Genomic DNA, 23,347 nt, shown 5'->3' with positions numbered 1-23,347 from the left:
TTCACTTTTAAATTTTATCAAAGGTCGGAATGTATATAATTAACCAAAACACTACGATGTAACAATGCTACAACAAAAGAAGGGGACAGACTTTCAATGAATATCTATAATTTTAAATTTCAGTAGTAAAATGTTATGCTTTAGAAGGGGGGCTCGAGATCGCTATTACGAGCCTGTAAATATTGCATATCTGTTATTTAAAAAAAAACCCATTTGTTTACTGTATATTATCCTGTCCGAACCTTGGTCAGATACGTTCGAACCATGGTAAAAATCGCTCGATGAATTTAACTTCTAGTTGGAACAGAGGTATTCAGTGTTTTGGTGATATATTGACAATTGATAAAACCCGAAAGGTTCCAAAACACTTTCCAGTTGATAGTACAAGTCTAGACCACTGTCACTCGGAACAACAGCTTATTGCTTGTAAGCAAAACAAGAACCGTCCGAACCATGGTCAGTTTGCCCTACTTAGATACGCAAAACTGAGTCTCCACACAGTAGCACAGTACATATATTGTGTATAAACTAATATTACATAAATAAACATTTGGCACACAAGTAGACTACACTAAGGTACATAATTCTGTGTATCAGTTTTTCACTTCAATGAACGGTGTTGCCAAATTTACTAAAAATAGAAATTTCTGTTAAATACTTTCAAAATGCCACTCCATTATTATGATTATGATATAATATAATATATATTATGATATAATGTGGCATGCAAGTAGAGTACACTAAGAACATAAAGAGACTTAATCAAGGATCATTATTCTATTTATTGCTGTTGAAAAGTTTCAATTCCCAACTGCTTAAGTACTTTCTCTTCTTTTGCTATAAGTACAAACCAGTAGAGCTTCAGTCTCGACAGAGACTTCTGGTTTAATTAAATAACTTTGAAATCGTGTTTGAAGAATAATTATTTCATCGCAAAAATTATCTACGATAGTTATATTTCCATTATTATAACTCAGCTGTTAATTACTTTATTTATGAAATTTACGTGGAAAATATTAAGTACCTACATGTATGTAGAACTAAAATATTAAATTTTTAAAAAGGCAATGTACAAATGCTCACGTACGGCAGCAATTTGTTGTTTTTTTAAAGATGACAAATTACTAATGGATGGATAATAATTAATTCAATTCTTTACAAGACAAAAATACACAAAAAATTATTTCTACAGTAACCCAAATTTTAAACTACACGTAGGTCTAAGAATTATGAACAGTACTGTAAATATTCAGTTAATAAAATATCTTAAAAGGTAATTAAATTTATAGCGTGATTTTAAAATTTTAGAAAAGACCAACTGTTTAAACTAGTTTATTATTAGAGAAGGAAAATTCCTTCCTTCCCTGTACCTAAATATGATTGCTATTCAGTATAATTATGCCCCCCCCCCCCCCCCAAGTGCCTTCCTCCTGAAATAAAATTCTTACTGATTATTTTCAGTATATTTTAATAAATAATTAATGTGTATTGTAACACAAGAAAAATCAGTCACCAACATCAAACAGTCATTAAACAATAGTATTTCAAATTATACATGTGCCAACAGTAGTATTTTGGCAGAGAATATGTTTCAAATTCAGTTTAAAACTAAATCCTTCCAAGTATATATTCCCATTATTTATTTATTTGTTTATTTCAATAGGAATGCAAAAATCAGATCTTAAAATGAAAGGGAAAAATATTAAAACTTCTTGGAAATACCAAGTGACTCTTTGCCTTCTGCATGTTCGGTGAAACGCGATTTCCACACCTCCACTGTGTCTAATGATTTTGATTGACAGGGCATGCACTTGGACTTCCTGTGAACCATGTGAATTTGATGAAGGAAAATAAAAGTCGATGATTACTGTCAAATGGATTTGTTAATCTTAAAAAATTGATTACCTTTACTGCTTGGAATATTCAGGAAAAAATGATAAGAGATTTTATTTGATACAACAGATATCTGAGAATCGAGGGTCTCTCTCTCTCTCTCTCGTACATTTTTCTGTTCAATAAAAACTATAACCATGATAACAGAACATTATTTAGACTTTTTTAAAATTTAATCTATTAAAGATAATTTGAATGCCTCTTTCCATCATCTTGACCAAGTATAATCATGGCCGGTCCGGGAAATGTCTACCGATAAATGCAGAAGTTAACTGAAATAATCATCATAAAAGAATACAAAAGACACATAAATATAGAATATTTTGCATTAGAATTTTAAAATACAAGTGTTTTTATGAAATACGTCAACAGACAATTGTGAATTTTAAAAAAAATCCGTTATTTTACTCATAATTGCCTTGGCGTAGATATATACATGTATTGTTGTTTAAACCGAGTACAATTAAATTCATTCTATAAATAGTAGTTATATCTTCTAAAGTCCACAATAAATTATTAGTGAAACAAATAAGCATATTTACATGTACTATATAAATAGATTAATTTTATATTTCAACTACATGTGTTCGGTAACAAATACACTTGTTTTATGCCAATTAAAATTGTGTTATGAAAATATTGAATTAAAACATAGGTAAATATATGTACAGTAAAAAAATGTTTTTATTATTTATTTATTTATTTATTGTTTATTTATACCAAAGAACCTTAAATTAGAATTATAGAATAATAGAATAATTTCAATGCAAGGAAAAGATGGGAGGCATTCTGAATAAATGGTTCATCTTGCCTTCACTGTTTACTTTGCACTCACGTTTGCGCTCCGTTTGCGTTCTGTGTTCACTCACCGTTCACCAAGTTGCATTCAGCTTTCGCACTTCGTTCACTCACTGTTCACTCTGCGTTCGTTCACCGTTCAGGTGGGAAAGTACAACATTTCAGGGACTGTAACTATAAGCCCTACCTGAACCAAACTTGCATAAATGATGCATCTAGGGATGGACACTACCAGACTTGCTTCAGATGCTGGATCTGACCTATATTTTCATTCCCAAGTAACTATAAGCCCTACCTGAACCAAACTGATCAAATTTATACACATACAAATTTTCATGTTGCTTTACTAATATATCTTCGGCGGGGCATTCATGTCCTATGGACATATTTCTAGTTTTTATAGTAAATTTTGATGTCATGGGGCGGAGCAATGGAAAATAACATGGAATGCCATGTGCATTTCAATTCTACTCAATTAGACGGTATTTCGAATTATTTTAAGATTGTTATTTCAAGTAAAAATGGAAATATAAGGAATCACTGTCTAGTTAGGAGAGTATGCCAGGGACATCAACAATAGTGGGAAACAAGGGATAATTTTAACATAACTGGCTTTGCCCATTCTGCAAATTATCCCATTTTTCCCACTATTGTTGATGCCCTGGCATACTCTCAAAACTAGACAGTGATTCCTTAAATTACTTGGCACACAAGTAGACTACACTAAGGTACATGATTCTGTATATCAGTTTTTGATTTTGATGAACAGTGTTTTGCCATGGTGACTGAAAATAGAAATTTCTGTAAAATTCTTTCAAAATGCTACTCCTCCTACAGTTTTGGTCTGATTTCAATATAACTTCATTTCAATGAACGGTGTTCCATGGTTACTAAAATTAGAAATTTCTGTGAAATTCTTTCAAAATGCTACAAGGAGGTACACCAACAAAACAATAGTTTTATGTTTAAAAAATAACAAACCTAATTGTAAACTTGTAATTTGTAAAATTGAATAAGCAAATTAAGCTTTTGTGCATTTCAGTGTTAGTGCTGTTTTATTTTAATCATGTGAATGTATTGTCAAGTTTTAGGTGTTAATTATTGAATTAAAAAAATTTAAATTGATTTTCTTTTTATTTATATAGCCCAGGATTAAAGGTGACATTTGATTTGGGTTCACAAGGATTCAGTGACTGCTCTGTGTTATCTGACACTCTGGAAATTGCCCTACAAAGTGGAGCTATTTCCCCTTTCAAAGTTAGTTCAGATGGATTTAAGTTCATGCCCTTAAAAGGTAAGATATACGTGTTTCAGTGGGACTAAAGTAATGTAGAAAGTCACAGGTCCTTTTCGATTTACTAAACAAGAGAAAAGGAGGACTTAATGCTTTATTACATGTTAGGCACATGTATTTTTCTTTTCAATTTACCTTACCTAGTAATTCATTTGAATGAGTTTTTATTTTTAGCTCACCTCGACGAAGTCTTTATTATATCTTATGCTACACCCTCGGTGTTGGTGTTAACGTTAGCGTCCCGGTTAAGGTTTTTTGGAGCAGGTCCATTCCTAAGTAACCATAGGCCCTACCCAGACCAAACTTGCATAGATGATGCATCTTGGGATGGACATTACCAATGACCTTGTGACCTTGACTGTGACCTGTATGCTAAAAATAGCTTTGTCGAACTTTGTTGACACAGGGTGTATAGTCTTTCACAAACACATTTTGGTGATCTGACACTTATATTGGGTCACCAATATCAAAACATATACTTTGCCATTATAACAATGAGAAGGGAGGGGTATCATTTAGTGAGTTCATTGCTCACAGTGCTTCTAGTTTTATCTCCATGTCACATTGGATTGCTGTTTTTGAATAAAATAGGCATTTACTAAAAATTATATAAATTGAATCTTTCTTGTTTTCTCTTTAGACTGGAAAGAGTCCAAAGGGTAAGACTTTTATTTTTGTTTTACATTTAAGGATAAATCTTTTTGCTATTATATAGGGTGTGCTTGCCTTTAATTTTCAATTTGATAAAAGTTATCATTTGCTGTTGCCTTAATGTTGATGAAAATGTAGTTTCCTTTTACTGTGCTTTAATAACCTAGCTGAGCCTAGATCTGCAAAATATCAGTCTGAGAAAACAGCTTTTTGCAACACTGTTCTTTGAAATAAAGAATTTTAGATTCAATGTTTTCAAAATTTTTCATGCAGATTTAGTTTGGATAATTGCTTTAGAAAATGCAGAGTCAAACCTGATGTTGATAAAAAGTAAGTGAATGGTAGACATTCTGTAGAAAATTCTTATAATTTTATCATTCTTTTTGAGATACATTTCCAAAATGTAACAAAAATTTACATTCTCCTTTTCAGTTTGTATTTTGCAGAATCATTCTTTTTATGCTTATGTGTTTATGTAAAACTTATATCAAGGTTAAATTAAATAGTTCAGTACCATACTTAAACGTTTTATATCTACATTTTTCTTTGCAACAAAGTTGAGAGTATATAGTAATATGCTTATGAGTGTGAAGGTTACTGAACTTTTTTTTTTCTGGCAGTGGCTTGTAAGTCAGAATTGAAAGTGCCCTATGACCAAGGAATGCTTTGCTTTGGAGACTCATATACCTATATGGTCACCTGGATAACTCATATAACCTATTGCTGTCTGTTTTCTTTATGCATTCATGTAAACTTTTTAATATTTTTCTCATGGAACCACATTATCAATTCATCATATTTGATCTACCGTAAAAGTGGATATTTGAGCCAGACACAAATTTAGCGATTTGTCCTTAAAAACTGGTAACTTAATTTTAGTGAGATGTTATTTTAGCGATTTTATAATGCACATTCAAGGAGCTATTACAAATAAAACACAATTTTTATTGATATTCAATTTTAGCAATCTCGGCACCCTCGCTAATAATGCCAAAATTAGATCCTTGCTAAAAATTCTACTTATATGGTATGAGATATGGGAGTAGGGGGAAATATTGGGAGTAGGGGATATCATTTTAAAAACTATGTGCTAACAGTACCTCGACTGGTCAAAAACTAGTAAGAAAAGCCTATGCAAGTGTAAGGTGTATTTCTACCATCTGTTTGTTAAACTATCATCTGTAAACATGGTTCAAAATGCTTAACTTTCCAATGATTCAATACTGCTTTCAGTAAATTAAAAACTGGAAACAATTATGACAGACAACAATTAGATATAGATTCCTGATAAACATTTGGTTTTGATAAACATTGTCATGGTCACTAAGTATTATTTTTAAAAATCTCCGAAATATGAGGGGCATTTCAAAAGTTCTGAGAACGGTTTAAGAAAAATAACTGTTTCATGGAAATTATTGATATACACATTGTGACATTATTTTATAACTTTTATGATGTAATATTTCCAAAAATGACATCAGACTTCCAAATTTTTTGGAAACTGACCATAAATTTGATGTAACAAATGACACAATTTGATCAAATTAAAATTTTTAAGACAACTTTTTTTCATTACTCATACGCAAGCTAATGGATGCAAATGCCAGTTGGTGAAATTACATAGATACATTCTTTCATAGGGTGTTCTATTTTTGAGGCCTTCTTGTTCTGAATTGGTTAATTGAGTCTCAAACTTAGCATGTATTTATTGAATTTTGCTCAAAATATTGAGTAAAAAAGACCTAAGAAAAAAAGTTGACAAAGAAAACAGGCGACCTTCACTTATTACAAAATTTGATGGCGTAACTTCGCCAGGTCTATTAATCAGATTTGTGGGATAGATGAAGGCTCAAGAAAAGTAAAGTTTAGTGTGCCCCATATTTTCTCGTAAAATCCAAAATGAAGCCGATGCAGTTGTAACCCCACCTTCCCTCCACATATACGCAAATTTTAATCCAGGGAAAATAAGATTTTTAGGTCACCTGAGTCACTCAGGTGACCTATTGCTATCCGTTTTCATCTGCCATCATGCATCGTGTGTTAACATTTGAACATTTCCACTTCTTCTGTGAAACCACTGAACTAATTTCAACCAAATTTGGCATAAAGCATTGATGGGTGAAGGGGAACAAAAATTGTAAAGTTCATGGTCCCTGCCCCCTGGGGCCTGAGGGGTGGGGCCAAACCACTAAAATTGATGCAATCTTTAAAAATCTTCGCTACTCCTAGACATCAAGCAGTCAAACTGTCTGCATGATTGTAATCAGCATTGAGTCCTCTACCAAAATTGTGAAATTCATGGCCCCAGGGTCAGAGGTTCTAGTGCTAGGGCGGGGCTATATAAATTATATAGTGAAAATGCATAATTTCTTTGAAAATCTCCTAGATATTAAATAAACTAAGTAAGTACATAGTTATGTTGAGCAAGAGTGGCTCTACCAAAATTGTGAATTTCATGGCCCCAGGGTCAGGGGTTCTGGTGTTAGGGTGGGGCTCTTTTGATTATATAGTGAAAAAAACATTGATTCTTTGAAAATCTTCTCTGCTCCTAGATATTAAATAAACTTATTAAGTACATAGTTATGATGAGCAAGAGTGTCTCTTTCAAAATTGTGAATTTCATGGCCCCAGGGTCAGGGGTTCTGGTGTTAGGGTGGGGCTCTTTTGATTATATAGTGAAAAAACATTGATTCGTTGAAAATCTTCTCTTCTGCTCCTGGGTATTAAATAAACTTACTAAGTACATAGTTATGATGAGCAAGAGTGCCTCTTCCAAAATTGTGAATTTTATGCCCAATCGTCTAGGATTCTGGTGTAAGGGCGAGGCTCTATTGATTATATAGTGAAAATGCAATTATTCTTTGAAAACCTTCTTCACTGCTCCTGGGTATTAAATAAACTAAATTAGTATATAGTTATAATGAGCAAGAGTGCCTTAACCTGATTTGTAAATTTCATGACCCCTGTGTCAGGGGTTTACCCATTTTGTGTAAGTGGGGTCTTTTGATTATATATGAAAATACTTTAATTCTTTGAAAGTCTTTTCCTTTGCACCTGGGTATTATGCCAATGATCTGAATATATGTATTTTATGATGAAAAAAGGTGCCTCTATCAAATTGGTTAATTTCATGCCCCCTAGGTCAGGAGTAGGGGGGGGGGGGGTTTACATAGTCTGAAAATAGATTAATGCTTTGGAATCTGCTCTTTAGTATTGATCAACTATTTATGAAATAAAATTTATGATAAAATTTCCAAAATTTTGAAATAAGTGGCCCCAGGGACAGTGGTTCCTTTAGGATGGGGTGCATGACTGCATGGTTATAAGTTGAAGTGCATTTTTATGGCGTCGGGCTTGCCCGATCGTCATCTAGCGATCAGTCAGGTTTACGCGACCGCACGTGTCAGTGGATGCATCCGCAATAGAAAATAGCAACAGCTGTAAACCAATTTCTTTTAAAATGATCACAATGAATAATAGCTTGAATATAAAATTAAATCAATTGTATCTTCAATTAATACTACTACAAAACAACGATATTATGTTTAATTTTTACGCAAGAAAAACGTTATGGTTGTTGCGGATGAATTTCTACTGAGAGGGTGCGTCGAATGACATGAATCACATTTTTGGGACCGATTACTGTAATACAAACAATCTTAAATACGGTAAAATAATTACAAAATAAACACGAATACAACAAGACTATAATGATTGAAATTCTTAATCTTATAGCTTTACTTTTGTGATCTTCAATCCAAATTTAGCCGAACAACCTACGATATTGACCAGTAATGCCAGTATTACTGTATTTATCCATTTCCTCCATTTGTTTACCGCGCCTTATCGTAAGTCGATCGTACTTGTAACATTAGAGTCATGGTTGTAGTTAAGATGCAATCACTATACAACAGAACAACACTCTGACAATGGCAATTAATTAAAATTATTTATGAAACCCTTCATATGTCTTTGATTGACTGAAAAGAAATTAGATTGATGTAGAGGATGGACATTTCTGACGATGTCTGGTCAATTCGAACCCTGACTCATTCGGACCAGGACACAAGGCTATCAGGCCCTATATACTGTATTTGTGTTAAGACTATTTTTTTTTTTATTTTATTATTCTGTTACTGGAGTCACTCACTTGACCTATTTGCAGATCTTTTGAAATTGTTTTTCTTGTTTGACGCCATTGAAGCCTTTCAGGCTTTTGATTTCTTTGTTACTCTGATCTACCTCTGGATATTAAGTAACTACAGTAAGCAAGCTAAGTGTATTATTATGATAAGCAATGGTGCATCATTCAAAATTGTGAGTTTCATGGACTTTGGTTTAAAACACGAACCAAATTCAATTGTTCGAAGTTGTTACATGATACTCAGGTGACCTATAAGGCCCATGGGCCTCTTGTACATTTCTGTGTAACTTATAATCTTTTTTGGAATCAAAGGTCAAAAGCAGTAGTGGGTTTTAGCGTGCCGAAACTGAATTTTAAGATATGAAAATAGGTATAGAAACAAGTCAGGGGCAATACTTTTGTACATTTTATTCATAAACAGGAAGATTCCTGTTACTCAAAATATACTTGTTGAAAACTGCATTAATATATTTCAGTTTTATACAGAACATGTTTTATTTCATACAATGGAGAGCTATATAAAAGACCAAAAATCCAGTCGTATCATGTAAATATAAATCTGAAATAAATGTTGATGATAGCATAATTGGACATTGCTAATGCTAATAAAAAAAAATATACAATTAATGAAAAAGAATACATACCATAGTCCTACTCTACTTCTTTGCACATTAAAATTTTTTTCGAAGTAATTTTTTTTTAAATAAACCTTTGAAAGCACTCTTAAAATCGTCGCATGTGGACAAAAACGTGACTTTTCAGTATGCTAAACATTCCATATTCTGACATCATTTTTGGAGTTATTATGTCATAAATATTACAGTGACGTCACCATATGTGTATATTTTTCTTATCTTTCCAATGATATCAAACTCAATAATTTCTGTGAAACAGTTAGAACTTTTGAAATCCCCTCGTATTTCGAAATACAAGGTATCATGCTACTCTTTAGTTTTATTCATATTTCAGAACAATATTGTTGCCTTGCTGATTAAAAAGTAGAAATCTTTAAAATGTTACACTTAGTAAATAGAGAATTCTACAGGTGGTATCTGATATCTCTGATATCTTGAATAATATGTATATCTTAAAGGAAGTTGGATGTTCTTCCACATGCTCTTTATGTCATTCTACTAGGGTGTTTCACTTAGTACAGTTTTGATCTACTCTCAAGAAATAATGCAATAATGCACAAGAATATTACAAGGTTAATGTTTTTGGAACAGGTTAAAGTTTTTGGTGCAGGTCAAAGTTTTTTGTGTAAGTCTCATTTCCAAGAAACTATAAGCCCTATGTTGACTGAACTTGCATGGGTAATGCACCAAGCTTGCTTCAGATGCTGAATCTGACCATATTTTTAGATGAGTGAACAGGTGCAGGTTCATTCTAAAGTCATTATAAGCCATATTTTGACCAAACTTGCATGGATGATACATCTAAGGATGCACTATCAAGCTTGCATTTAGATTTTCCAGAGGTGGGATCTTGGGATGTACACTTCTAGATTATTAGTTTAATGTGGGACTTTTTCTTACTTCAAGACAAACTTTTGTTGATGTGAGCTCTGTAATCTTTAATTACCTATTTTATGATTCATTGAACATTATTTTCAAGGTTAATAAAACAAGGTTCGTGTGAAATTCTTTCAAAATGCTTTTTTTTTCTGATAAATCAAAAAGCTACTTAGTTTTTAGCTTCACTGGTCACAGAGACAGACCAGAAGAGCTTATGCTAAAGTAAGGTGTCTGTCTAACATTTTTTTTTCAAAATGCTTCTCCTTCTACAGGTTCGATCTGATTTCAATATAACTTGGCACACAAGTAGACTACTCTAAGATACATATTTCAATGTGTATTGGTTTTTGATTTCCATCAATATTATTACTAAATACAAATTTCTGTGAAATTTCTTTAAACTACTACTTCTACAGTTTCGGTCTGATTTCAATATACGAGGGATGATCAAAAAGTTCGCGAACTATCTCTATATATACAAAACCAAAATTAAGATTTTAAAAAAAAATTGGTACACACATAGCCATACAAAAGTTCTATAAATAGCATATGCTGAATAAAGTTTTGCTCCTTGTTTGTAACGTCATAATGTGAAAATGACGTCACTATGTAGGTCACTCGTGACGAAAAATGGTTGTCTTAGTCGTCCTCGTTCAACGAACGAGTGTAAAATTAATCGGTATATCTTAGAAATCCCTTATATTTATACAACTCAGTTGCGGTACATTGAAATTTAATTACTACCAAGGCTTATTTTAAGTTTTGGTAAGAAAGTGGGGTCTTATTTTCAAGACCGGCTTATTTTCAAATTCCGGCTTATTATCAATGCAAAAAACTGGTAAGAGAAGAGAGCACTATTGCACATTTTGTAGAAGTTCACTCTTGCCGCATATTTCATTCATTAACGTGAAGCACAGTGTACACAGACTTTGATGATGTCATTGATGTGTGTGTTGAGGTCTACCGTCAGAGCTGTTGCTATCCTGGCCGTGCCGAGCTATGGCTTCACCAACTCCCTCTTTTTGCAATACCCTAAAATCTTGAAAATAAGCCGCGGCTTATTTTAAGTTTTGGTAAGAAAGTGGGGTCTTATTTTCAAGACCGGCTTATTTTCAAATTCCGGCTTATTATCAATGCAAAAAACTGGTAAGAGAAGAGAGCACTGTTGTATTCATTGGTGTTTCCCGTTGTACATTCTTTAGGATTGTCTACTTTATATTCTGAGAATGCCGATCTCGAAAGTTTATTTCATTGTATACAACATATGAATTTACACGAAACATAAACTTGTTTTTAAAAAAGTAAAAATAATATATAAGATATACGCTTGTAATTGAATTACTTCATAAATTAATCAAACAAACACATATTTATACAACTCAGTTGCGGTACATTGAAATTTAATTACTACCAAGCCCTGCCGATCAGCAGGTTTCGATCTTGCCTTGGGCAGTATATTACCTGGCAGTTAAATGCTTTACAAACAAAAACTTCCTTTTACTTATTTAATTATTTCCACCTTTTAACGCATCGTTAGCTTGTACAAGTCTAGATGAGATAATTATTGTTCTGACAATTCCATGAAAAAAAATAATCACTATTTTAGCTGATTCCGCAATTAAGTTCTTTTTAGCAAGCGTAACATGATTAATGGTTAAAAAATTAACTTTATTAACAACAATTTAGTAATTTTACAAATTTTTAAGACACAGAAATCGTCAAATGTTTAACGTCTTTCCTAAATGGAATTGTGATGACCGGCTTATTTTCAAAACTGGCTTATTTTCGAGTAATTCTTAATGCAAGAAATAGGTGGCTAAAATATTTTCAAAACCGGCTTATTATTAAATCCGTCTTATTTTCAAGATTTTAGGGTATAATAATTTGAACACAGTTTATTAAGAAAAATGACTTCCTAAAAATTTATCAAATGTTTGGATTGATCGGTTTAGTAAAGGAAGGCAGATGGTTAAAAATGACACTTGTTATGTTGCCAAGTGAAAGCAAGTTTAAAAAGAGACGTGTTTTTAATTAAGATTTGCTATCAAAGGCATCTAATTTATTTATTGAAAAATAGTTGAATATTTTAACAATGATATAATTATTAAATACCTAAGATATCGTTTACTTTAGATTATATATGTATTAATTATGATAAAAATGAGGCACCAATTCTCTATCCACGTTGAATAAACGTCTCTCCAGAGAAAGAAGATTTGGGTTTTGATGGTCGCCATGCGTATTTTTGGAAAGGATATTCTTATCCACCCATTCCCATATCAAAAAATAATACAGAAAAGTATATTTTTAATATACTTTTAATACATTCATTTCTGTACTTTCTTAAAATAATACAGAAAAAATATATTATTTTCCTATCACAAAAAAATGGGTATATTATTTTTGTATTAAAATCTGACTTTGATATTTTGCAGTGTATTATTTTTGTATTTTTTTGAACTTAGATTATTTTCTGTGTATTATTTTTGTATTTTTAAGGACTTAGTTTTTTCCAACTGTATTTTTTCTGTATCAATTTTGAACTTAGTAATTTTACAGTAAAATCTCTACAGCTAGAGTGTATCATATTTGTATTAAATTTGGACTTAGTAATTTAACAGAAAGTTTGACTGTATTATTTTTATATTAAATTTGGACTTTTTAATTTTACAGAATTTGTCTGTATTATTTTTATATTAAATTTGGACTTTGCAACTTTTCAGAAAAGTCCCTACATTTAGACTATATTATTTTTGTATTAAATTTGGACTTGGTAATTTTACAGGAAGATGGTCAGTATTTTTTTTTTATTTTGTATCAAATTTGATTTTATTACATTTACAGAAAATTCCATAGTTAGTCTGTATATTTTGTTTGTTTTCTTTTTTTTCTTTGGGGAGGGGGGGTTTAGGTTAAATTAATATTGTATTTATGAACTTTATAAATTTTAGAGAAATTCCTTGCAAATATTCTGCTGGTTTTGGATACCGGTACTAGTTTGTAGCATTTTAGAACATTTCTTTTTTTTATTTATTTATTTATTTAAAAAGTATCTTGGTATCCAAATCGAACTTAAAAATTAATTGGTACTAAAATTTTTGTTAATTCCATTCAGTTATATCAATGGTAATCTAAAGAAATGTCTCCATATTCAGCTGATTAAGTTGAAGATTTTACAGAGGGTTTACATTTTTACAGCGGGTTTACATCCAATCTCGTGCAGCAGGTGGCCTTGCAGGCTAACAAATGATTGCATCATACTACAATGTAGAAATCACGTGATTTACTTGTGCACATGGAAAGTCCCAACTATCAGTATTTCTGTACATACGATGTTTCTTCAGATTTGAGATATTTTGCAGTAATGAATGACAATTATATTTTAAATTAGCCTTAATGAATTTTTTGAAACGGTCTTACAATGTACAAGAGTAGAAAGTGTTGTGAAATCAGTAGATTTACTACCGTAATTGGCTGAAGCCAATGTTGTGTACACGTGCGCTTGTCACTTGATGATTATCTCTCCACACCCCTTCAGACAATTAAATTGTGTACCGACTCCAAAACATTGTTTTTACAGTAATGGGGCTAATTATTTGCTGTTCTTTTAATTGCTTGAATTATTTTCTTTCTTAAAAATCGGGGATCAGTTTAGAATCTTTCGTATTGTGTTGATTATGACACATTGAACACTTGTTAAGTGTAATTTTACCTTATCTTATACTTATCGGCCTCTTGTTTAAATAATTGAGAGCCGGTTAACAAATGAAATACTAAGTATGTTAAAACAATATCACAATTACTTTGCTGAAATAAAATTAACTTAAGTATATGGCGACGTACTATATCAAAATCTGTGTATTCTACAAAAAAAAAAAAAAAAAAAAATTAACTCTTCTTCGCAACATTATCATGATTATCTTACGTAATTAATACAGTGCATTAAGGATTATTTACTGAAGACATACATGGCTGATGCCTAGTTCTATTTTGGATAATTTCTGAAAATGCTTGTAATAAATAACTGACGATTTCTATTTCACCGCGACTGTAAAGCTGCAAATATGTTTGTATATTCCCCGCGTTATATGATCCTAATTGTTGAACTTTATGGTCTATTTCACAGGTCAACTTGAATAATTATAAAAAGAAGAAAAAAACAAACAAACAAACAATATGGCCGACCGGAAATCTCTCTGTTTGTAATCGGAAAATTACGTAGGAACAAAAATGTTATGATTTGAAGAAATGATTCCTAATAATTATTCCTATTGTTTAAAGGATTCTGTACTATTTTTAGACTTCGTAAATACATCTTTTTAAACTGTTTAAAATATTTTCTATTTAAAAATCGGAAATCTTCGTAAATATCGAACAATTTGATTGGTCAGAATTTAAATTTTTTCTTAGCTTTTCTCTGATTGGCTAACGGAAATTACCCACGCCATTTTGAAAAATAGATTGACGAGCCATGCTAAGAGAGTTGTTGATGTTTTGAATAAATTAGTGAATATTCGCCGGTAAAATGGATTGAAAAATAGATGCTTAACTTCAGCATGTAAGGATGGATCAGAAAAAAGCGAAAACAGGAGGAGGTTGGCGTTTTTCAAGCACAATGTCCTGGCTTTCCTGGTGTAAACAACGCCACATGCGGTAAGACTAAGAGTTTACACAAAACATCACGGTGGTTTTACTTTTTTAAAAGTGCAATGTAGATTAATAAAGGTATAAGCTTTAATAACCAAATTATAGTAGGTCAAAATAAATGAGGATATATTGGTCTTATTGTGAAAGATAGTTTTGTTATATGCTAGTTTCAACTTCAAGATCGAATTGTATGAAGGACTTTCAATCAGTGGCAAGTGAAATTATTCAGATAGACTAAAACTACTTTAAAATTAATTTCACACATGCCATGAAAATGGACTAATAACAGATAAAATCATTTTAATTTTGAAAAGGGGGGGGGGAGAATTGCAATAAGCTTCATGGATCTATAGTTTAGTATACTTGTAATTATTTATTTCTATTATGAACATGCAGACAAGAATTTTCTGTCTCTTTATAATAAATAAAGGCATCTGTTTAAACTTGAGACTGCTTTACTTTAGTAGGGATGATCCAGGATTGGGGGGGGGGGTAAGTAAGAAAGATTTCTTTCACTAAACAGTTGTTGGATAAACTAATATTTTTTATATGAATTATACTAAGTATTTTACTTAACCCGATATCCTAATCAATATACCCCCCAATAAAGGCAATATGGGCGGGGAGGGGGGGGGGGTAATGTTAATTTTTTTAATGTTCTATATTTGTCTCTCTGTTCTTCAAAACATTTAACAGTATTATTACTTTTACAGTTTTAGTCACTCGGCAGACCGGTTGAAGAAAAGCTGATTAGTTAAAGATGAATACCCCCCCCCCCCCTTGAAGCACTACAGGTGTGTAACCGCGACCAATCAGGATGATTGAATGAGAAAACTGGAGATGTACTTCTGCAACAAAGTAAAGTGCTGTGCAAAAGAAACACCAAAGCAGAAAGAAGATCTAGACTTTAAGTCTCAAATATCATGACAAATGTACAATGTAAAAAGTAGAACACAGACAATAAGATTGGTAAAACATGAATTAGGAATTTAAAAATGAGGATAAGAAGAGTGAATACTGTATGTAAGACAAAAAAAATCAAGTTCATTATACTATAAGTAGCTAATTCAGCACTCTAAAGCCATATTATTTACTTTTAGTGATTTGTACCTATTAGATGACTAGCTCAAGGTTTTATTCTCATAATTTTTTTTTACTGGGTTAAAGAATTTCAAATACTTATCTTTACCTGCTTTCAGAAACTTCATCAACATTGAGATTTTTAATGTTAAAATTTAATTTTTCCATAAATTTAGACTTTTCAAACTTAATTTTATATTTTTTTTGTATTATTTCAAGCTTTTAAATATACTTTTTGTCTATTAATTTTGTATTTTAATGGTATTTTTGAATAGCAATTCTTAAAGATGAAAAATACATTAAAAATATATTATTGATACAAAAATAATATACTGATACAAAAATAATACATTTATTTTTTTTTTTTTCAAAATAAAAAATACAAAAATAATACACTAATACAAAAATAATCTACCTTTTCTGTATTTTTAATTCTTTCCAGATAAAAAAATACAAAAATGATATACTGGTACAGAAATAATACATTTGTATTTTTTCTGTATTTTTTATTCTTCTCAGGTAAAAATACAAAAATAATACACTTTATATTATTTTCATACTTTTTGACCACTGTATTATTTTTGTACTTTTCTGTAGTTTTAATTCTTCTCAGGTAAAAATACAAAAATAATACACTTTATATCATTTTCATACTTTTTTAACCACTGTATTATTTTCATATTTTTCTGTAGTTTAATTACTTCTCAGGTAAAATACAAAAATAATACACTTTATATTATTTTCATACTTTTTTGACCACTGTATTATTTTCATACTTGGAAAGAAAAATACAGAAATAATACAGAAGTACAAAAATAATACAATGTAACCAATCAATTCTATCATTTTTGTATTATTTCTAAAAAATAAGATATATTAAAAATATACTTTTTTGTGACTGGTTCTATTATTGTTAATTTGGAACTCCTCTTTTTTTGTATTATTTTTGTATTATTCTCTTGTATTATTTTTATATTTTTTTTCGATATGGGTTCTGTTTCCAAAATTTGACTATTTCTGACAAATGAGTTGTTCTTGTTATCAAAATTAATTTACATGGAAAGAAATATAAAACTCAGAAAAATCTTTTAGCTTTTGTGACAAAACGCTACAGAGGGGGTCACGTGACCGCCTATATCACGTGATTCGCGCATGAGCAGAACTGTTGCAGGTGTGCATTAAAACCGGAGAGATTAATTAAGAAATTATCATTTTTTGAGAAATAAGCCCTTTGGGCTTTATGGGATTTGATCATGTGCCAACCCGTTTTACATCTCAATAAAACTCAAAAAATGATACCTTATTACTCATATTTACATTTGTGACTTATTCATTCTTTATATTTGCCTGATTGTTACTTTATACGTGTGAAATGTGTTATTTTTCAAGCCCAACGGCATGTATGTAATCCACCGAACGCGTGTCGTCCCTTTATGACGTCACAGAGAAATTACGTCGAACGTTTATCCAAACGCACATCTATGACCTCTTGACCCCTTACCTGTATTTATACAGTTATAAAATCACTTGCCTTCAGTAGTGTTATATAAAGGATAACATTCGCAAATGTAAATATTTTAAAAAATATTCAACACTGAAACCAAATATTTCTTTTATGGAAGTTCATCAATTTGTTTGCGAACTTTTTGATCTCCCCTCGTATTTTGGCACACAAGTAGACTACACTAAGATACATAATTCTTTATATCAGCTTTTGATTTTGATCAATACTATTGCCATGATTACTAAAATACAAATTTCTGTGAAATTTCTTTAAAATGTTACTCCTCCTACAGTTTTGATCTGATTTCAATGTAACTCTGCACACAAACATCTCAGGTATAAATCAAGTATATGATGCAAAGACTAGTTCTTTAACTCAAAATCTATTGGTGAAACAGGGTTCTGCATAATTTATCTTATATTTGTACTTTGTAAACTGAGGGGCAGTATTATCTATATACAGTGAAACCTGTCTAATCCGACATGCACTGGGTGACAAATATTGTATAATAGACAATATATTGCACAGTGTTAAAAACAAGGAAAATATAAAATGGGAATAAATTTAATTCAATTCACAGTGTGTCGGATTATTCAGGTGTCGGATTAGACAGTTTTCACTGTAGTTATTTTTAAAGCAATATGAGCTGTAATTTTAAGAAATCTATTTTGCTGTTAAAATGTGTAATTATGATTAATTCGTATGTTATTTAAACCCTTATGATCAATAAAACCAAATAAAATATTAGATTGTTTCAGAGGAAATATTTCTGTATAATCAAATATATAACATTTTTAGCTCTACTGGTCAGAGACCAGAAGAGCTTATGCGATAGTAATGCGTCCGGCGTCCGTCCGTCTGACCGTCTGTCTGTCTGTCTGTCTGTCTGTAAACAATTTTTCAAAATGCTACTCCTCCTACAGTTTTGGTTTGATTTCAATATAACTTGGCACACAAGTAGACTACACTAAGATACATAATTCTGTGTATCGGTTTTTGATTTCGATAAACGGTGTTGCGGTGGTAACTAAAATTAGAATTTCTGTAAAATTGTTTCAAAATGCTTTTCCTCCTACAGTTTTGGTCTGATTTCAATATAACTTGGCACACAAGTAGACTACACTAAGATCTATAATTGTGTGTATCGGTATTTGATTTCCTTGAATGGTGTTGCTGTGGTTACTAAAAATAAAAATGTCTATAAAATTGTTTCAAAATGCTACTCCTCTCAAGTTTTGGTCTGATTTTAATATAACTTGGCACACAAGTAGACTACACTAAAAACATAAATAGGCTTAATCAAGGATCATTATTCTATGTATTGCTGTTGTAAAGTTTCAATTCCCAACTGCTTAAGTACTTTTCTCTTCCTTTGCTATAAGTACAAACCAGTAGAGCTTCAGTCTCGACAGAGACTTCTGGTTTCATTATTATAACTAATCAATATTGTGCAGGACAACAATAATGGTATTTTGCTTAAATTAAAACATATAAAAGGTTAATCTCACGCGAATATACTGTAAGTTGTTTAATGCTGCAGTGTTAAATTTTCACGATAACTCAAAAAGTTCCATTTGACTGTGATGGTTTAAAATTCATGGTGCAAAAAATAATTCATAATTTCGTATAAGCTCTAATTTACTAATGGTAATAACATTCATGATGGGTTAAATTTTGCGGAAAGATGGTGAATGGCGAACATAGCAAAATATAACCATTGGGATTATTTGCCAATCTACAGTAAACAACAGAAGTTTATAATATTAATTTTTCTATTTTTCTGTCATTGAAATACATGTAGTAAATTATACAGTTTTGCATTAAAAATTTCTGACATCAAAGTTGCACTGAGTGAGCTCGCAGTATTTACATTCGCTGTGTTTTTCTACTAAGCCAACTGTGAAATTGATTTGAAAGTCATTTTTGTGTATACTAACGCGTAGAAACATACACTGAGAAACGTTTAAGTTTAGTGTGAATTATTGGTGTGTGAATCACACAGACTTGCACATATTTTTCATGAAGCACTAGCGCGATGCATGGAACATGCCTACGTGACAAGTCTGTGTGATTCACACACCAATAACTCAAACATAACTTTAAAACATTCCTTAATTAATCAGGGGATGACAGATCAATTTTTAAGGCACTTGCATACAAGCTTAGGACAAGTAATGCGTTCTCTTATCAGTCTGAATGAACAGTGTTGCTGCAATCCTGCTTAAAAAGAATATCACTTTTGGCTTTTTTGTTCTTAATACATCTACTCTTCTCTTGTTGTTCTTATTGGTATTGAAAAAAAATGTGAGAAATATAATTGCAGGCTAAAGTCAATTTAGAAAAATATTGTACATTTTTCACATGACCAATCATCCGGTATTTTTTATAACTGTGCATGTTGCTACTATACCAGAAATGATTTTTTTTTCTTCTGCGATTTTTAGGTCACCTGAGTAAACTCAGGTGACCTATTGCTATCTGTTTTCGTCCGTCGTCATGCGTCGTTTGTCGTGCGTTAACATTTGAACATTTTTAACTTCTTCTCTGAAACCACTGAACCAATTTCAACCAAATTTGGCATATAGCATCTATGGGTGAAGGGGAACAAAAATTGTGAATTTCATGGTCCCTGCCCCCCGGGGCCTGGGGGGTGGGGCAAAAACCACTAAAATCAGTGCTATCTTTAAAAATCTTCTTCTTTACTCCTGGACATCAAGCAGTCAAACTGTTTGTATGATTGTAATCAGCATTGAGTCCTCTACCAAAATTGTGAAATTCATGGCCCCAGGTCAGGGGTTCTAGTGCTAGGGCAGGGCTAAACAGGTTATATAGTGAAAATGCATTATTTCTTTAAATTTCTTCTTTTCTGCTCCTGGACATTAAATAAACTAACCAAGTGCATAGGTAAGTTGAAAATGACTACCTTTTTCAAAATTGTGAAATTTATGGCCCCAGGGTCAGGGGTTCTAGTGCTAGGCCGGGGCTATATAGATTATATAGTGAAAATGCATAAATTCTTTGAAATTCTTCTTTTCTGTTTGTGGGAATTAAATAAATTAACCAAGTGCATAGTTATGTTGAATAAGACTGTCTCTTCTCAAATTATGAATTTAATCCCCCCAGGATCAGGGGTTCTAGTTGTAGGGTGGGGCTATATAGATTATTTAGTGAAAATGCAAAAATTCTTTGAAATTCTTCTTCTCTGCTCATGGGCATTAAATAAACTAACCAAGTGCATAGTTATGTTGAATAAGGCTGCCTCTTCCAAAATTTTGAATTTCATGGCCCCAGGGTCAGGAGTTCTAGTGTTAGGGCAGGGCTATATAGATTATTTAGTAGAAAATGAATTATTTCTTTGAAAATCTTCTTCTTTGCTCCTGAGAATTAAATAAACTAACCAAGTACATAGTAATGTTGAATAAGGCTACCTCTTCCAAAATTATGAATTTCATGGCCCCTGGGTTGGGGGTTCTGGTGTTAGGGCAGGGCTTTATTGATTATACAGTGAAAATGCATAAATTCTTTAAAACTCTTCATTTCTGCACCTGAGTATTTAACCAATGAACTATGCACATAGTTATGAGGAGGAAGGATGCCTCTTTGAGATTTTTTAATTTCAGGGTCCCTGGATTAGGGCTTCTTGTGTTAGGGCAGGGCTCTAATGTTTATATAGTGAAAATGCATGTCCTTATATAGCCAAATGAATATATTTATGACAAAAAACCTGCTTCCTTCAAAAATGGTTAATTATTCGGCCCCTGGGACAGAGGTACTTTGAGGGTGGTGGTGGTGGTGGGGGGGGGGGGGTACAAAGTCTGAAATAATTTAATGCTTTGAAATCTGCACTTTGGTATTAATCAATAGCATTGTGAAATTAAATTTTAAAAAATTTCTAAAATTTTGAAAGATATGGCCCCGGGGTCAATGGTTCCTGTGGGATTGGGAGCTAAACTGTTGACCAACCCTAACACAAGTAGCCCTGACCCAGGGGCCCTGATCTTCACGAAAAGTAGAAATGCATTTTCTCTGTGTTGTTCTGATCTACCTCTGGGTATTAAGTAACCAAAATAAGCATGCTGAGTGCATATTTATGATAAGCAATGGTGCCTCTTTCAAAATTGTGAATTTCATGGCCTCTAGTTTAAAACATGAATCAAATTCAATTGTTGGAAAGTTGTCGCATGATACTCAGGTGACCTATAAGGCCCGTGGGCCTCTTGTTGTTTTATTTGTCTATAGGGGAAATGGTATACACATTCATTGGTGGATATTTTCTTATAATACAATAGCGATAAAATAATCTGAGTTGAAGTAATTGTCCTTTTCTGTAGCATGTGCATATTTCATATTGTAAAAACTTGAGGGAATAGAGGTCATTAAAATATGCTATGTACGAAGAAATAACTACTTTTGCATTTTTCTGTATATGTATATACATGTAATAGGATATTGTTTCAAGGATACATTTAATGGAAACATAAGTTAGCAGTCATTTTTCTACAGCAAGTTTGAGTTAATAATATCAAATAAAAACATGTGTAACCAGGCTCCAAACATTTATCATAAAAAAATAAGCAATGAAATTTTTGGAAATAACAAACAGTATTTGAGCTCAAAAGTCCAGTAAACATTACAAAATAGGGAGAGAGCACGCATGAACCTCCAAAACATCAGATGTGGATCAGGTGCCATGGAATCAAATGATTTTACAAAAGCTGTGTATGAGATCATATATTACAAAAATATATTTTACAAATATGTGCATTAGATTCACAATAGAGTAATTCAGTCCTAGGAGTAATTTATAGACTAGTTATTGTTCATTATAATAGCTGTCTGATATGCATTGATCTTGACTGGTAAGACTAAAACAAAAACAAGATAATTCAAAAGTAACTAGTTTATTATATACAACACAGCAAAAATATCTACACACTACAATTTAAAACATTCAGATTGGAAAACTGAGGACATACAACTGTTCTGCAATTACAACTAAAATATGAGTTTTCCACTTAAAAAACAAGTTGAATCATATGGGGGATTTGTATATGTGTTTAATAATATATCATCATATCCCCTTATATAGGTAAACCAATCAGGTATAGTGAATGTGAAGGGTTATTACTCAAGGTGCTGATGTTGGCTACAGGAAAACTTATATGGCATAAGCCTATTCTTGAGTTATGTTCAGCTTTTAATTAATGCAATGACTTTTTCCAACCATGGATTCGAAGTAATTTAAAAATGTCTTGTTTCTCAAATGTCATAGGAGATTTTTTAATTTGAAAATTTTTGTTTTTACAACTGGTTTCTTTATCACAGGGAGACCTCAGACAGATCAAATGGGGATAGAGCAAGGTATGTCATGTAGACTCTTTAGCTCAATGCTTTGACAATTTGTACAGAGCGTATAAGCATTATAGAAAGTAGATTAGTGTGTATCAAGAATCCATGAGCCAATTTTATCATATTTTTTAAGAGCACCTTTCATCCATCAGGGTAGAAGTTTTCGAGAACCAATCATGAAAGTGATTAAAGTTGCTTAAAAGGTTTTCGTTTTAGAACTATTTTGCAGAGTTTCACCAAACATACGAAGTTTGTGGACTCTTGTCGTATCTTTTTTATTTAACGTCTTATGCTATCCAAATTTGGAAAAAAATATTTTAACAATAAATTCAAACAGTTTGTATTATAAAGTTTGAAATTACCCTGATTCATTTTAAACCTTTTCAGAATTAAAAACTGCAAAAATGGGACGGCGGAGCAGTTAAATTTAATGATTCACAAAGAACACACTAAATAAACATGATTACAGCAAA

The 23,347-nt window shown here is 31.7% G+C and overlaps 1 protein-coding gene across 1 annotated transcript in view; it reads left to right on the top strand.

Annotated features, from left to right (window-relative positions):
• Nucleotides 1-23,347, top strand: part of LOC134278545 (uncharacterized) — a 205,232-nt gene that overhangs the window by 173,719 nt on the left and 8,166 nt on the right. The window contains exons 8-11 of the mRNA XM_062760847.1: nucleotides 3,837-3,985; nucleotides 4,626-4,644; nucleotides 4,910-4,966; nucleotides 22,851-22,886. Coding sequence (XP_062616831.1) covers nucleotides 3,837-3,985; nucleotides 4,626-4,644; nucleotides 4,910-4,966; nucleotides 22,851-22,886 — 261 coding nt within the window. The remainder of the gene's footprint in view (nucleotides 1-3,836; nucleotides 3,986-4,625; nucleotides 4,645-4,909; nucleotides 4,967-22,850; nucleotides 22,887-23,347) is intronic.

This window comes from Saccostrea cucullata, unplaced genomic scaffold (genome assembly GCF_032062105.1).
Source record: "Saccostrea cucullata isolate Sc308-1 unplaced genomic scaffold, CSIRO_AGI_Scuc_v1 ctg2601, whole genome shotgun sequence".
In the NCBI taxonomy this organism is placed as follows: Eukaryota; Metazoa; Mollusca; class Bivalvia; order Ostreida; family Ostreidae; genus Saccostrea; species Saccostrea cuccullata.
The sequence above is the reverse complement of the archived record's forward strand: the minus strand, read 5'-3'. Positions and strand labels throughout refer to the sequence as shown.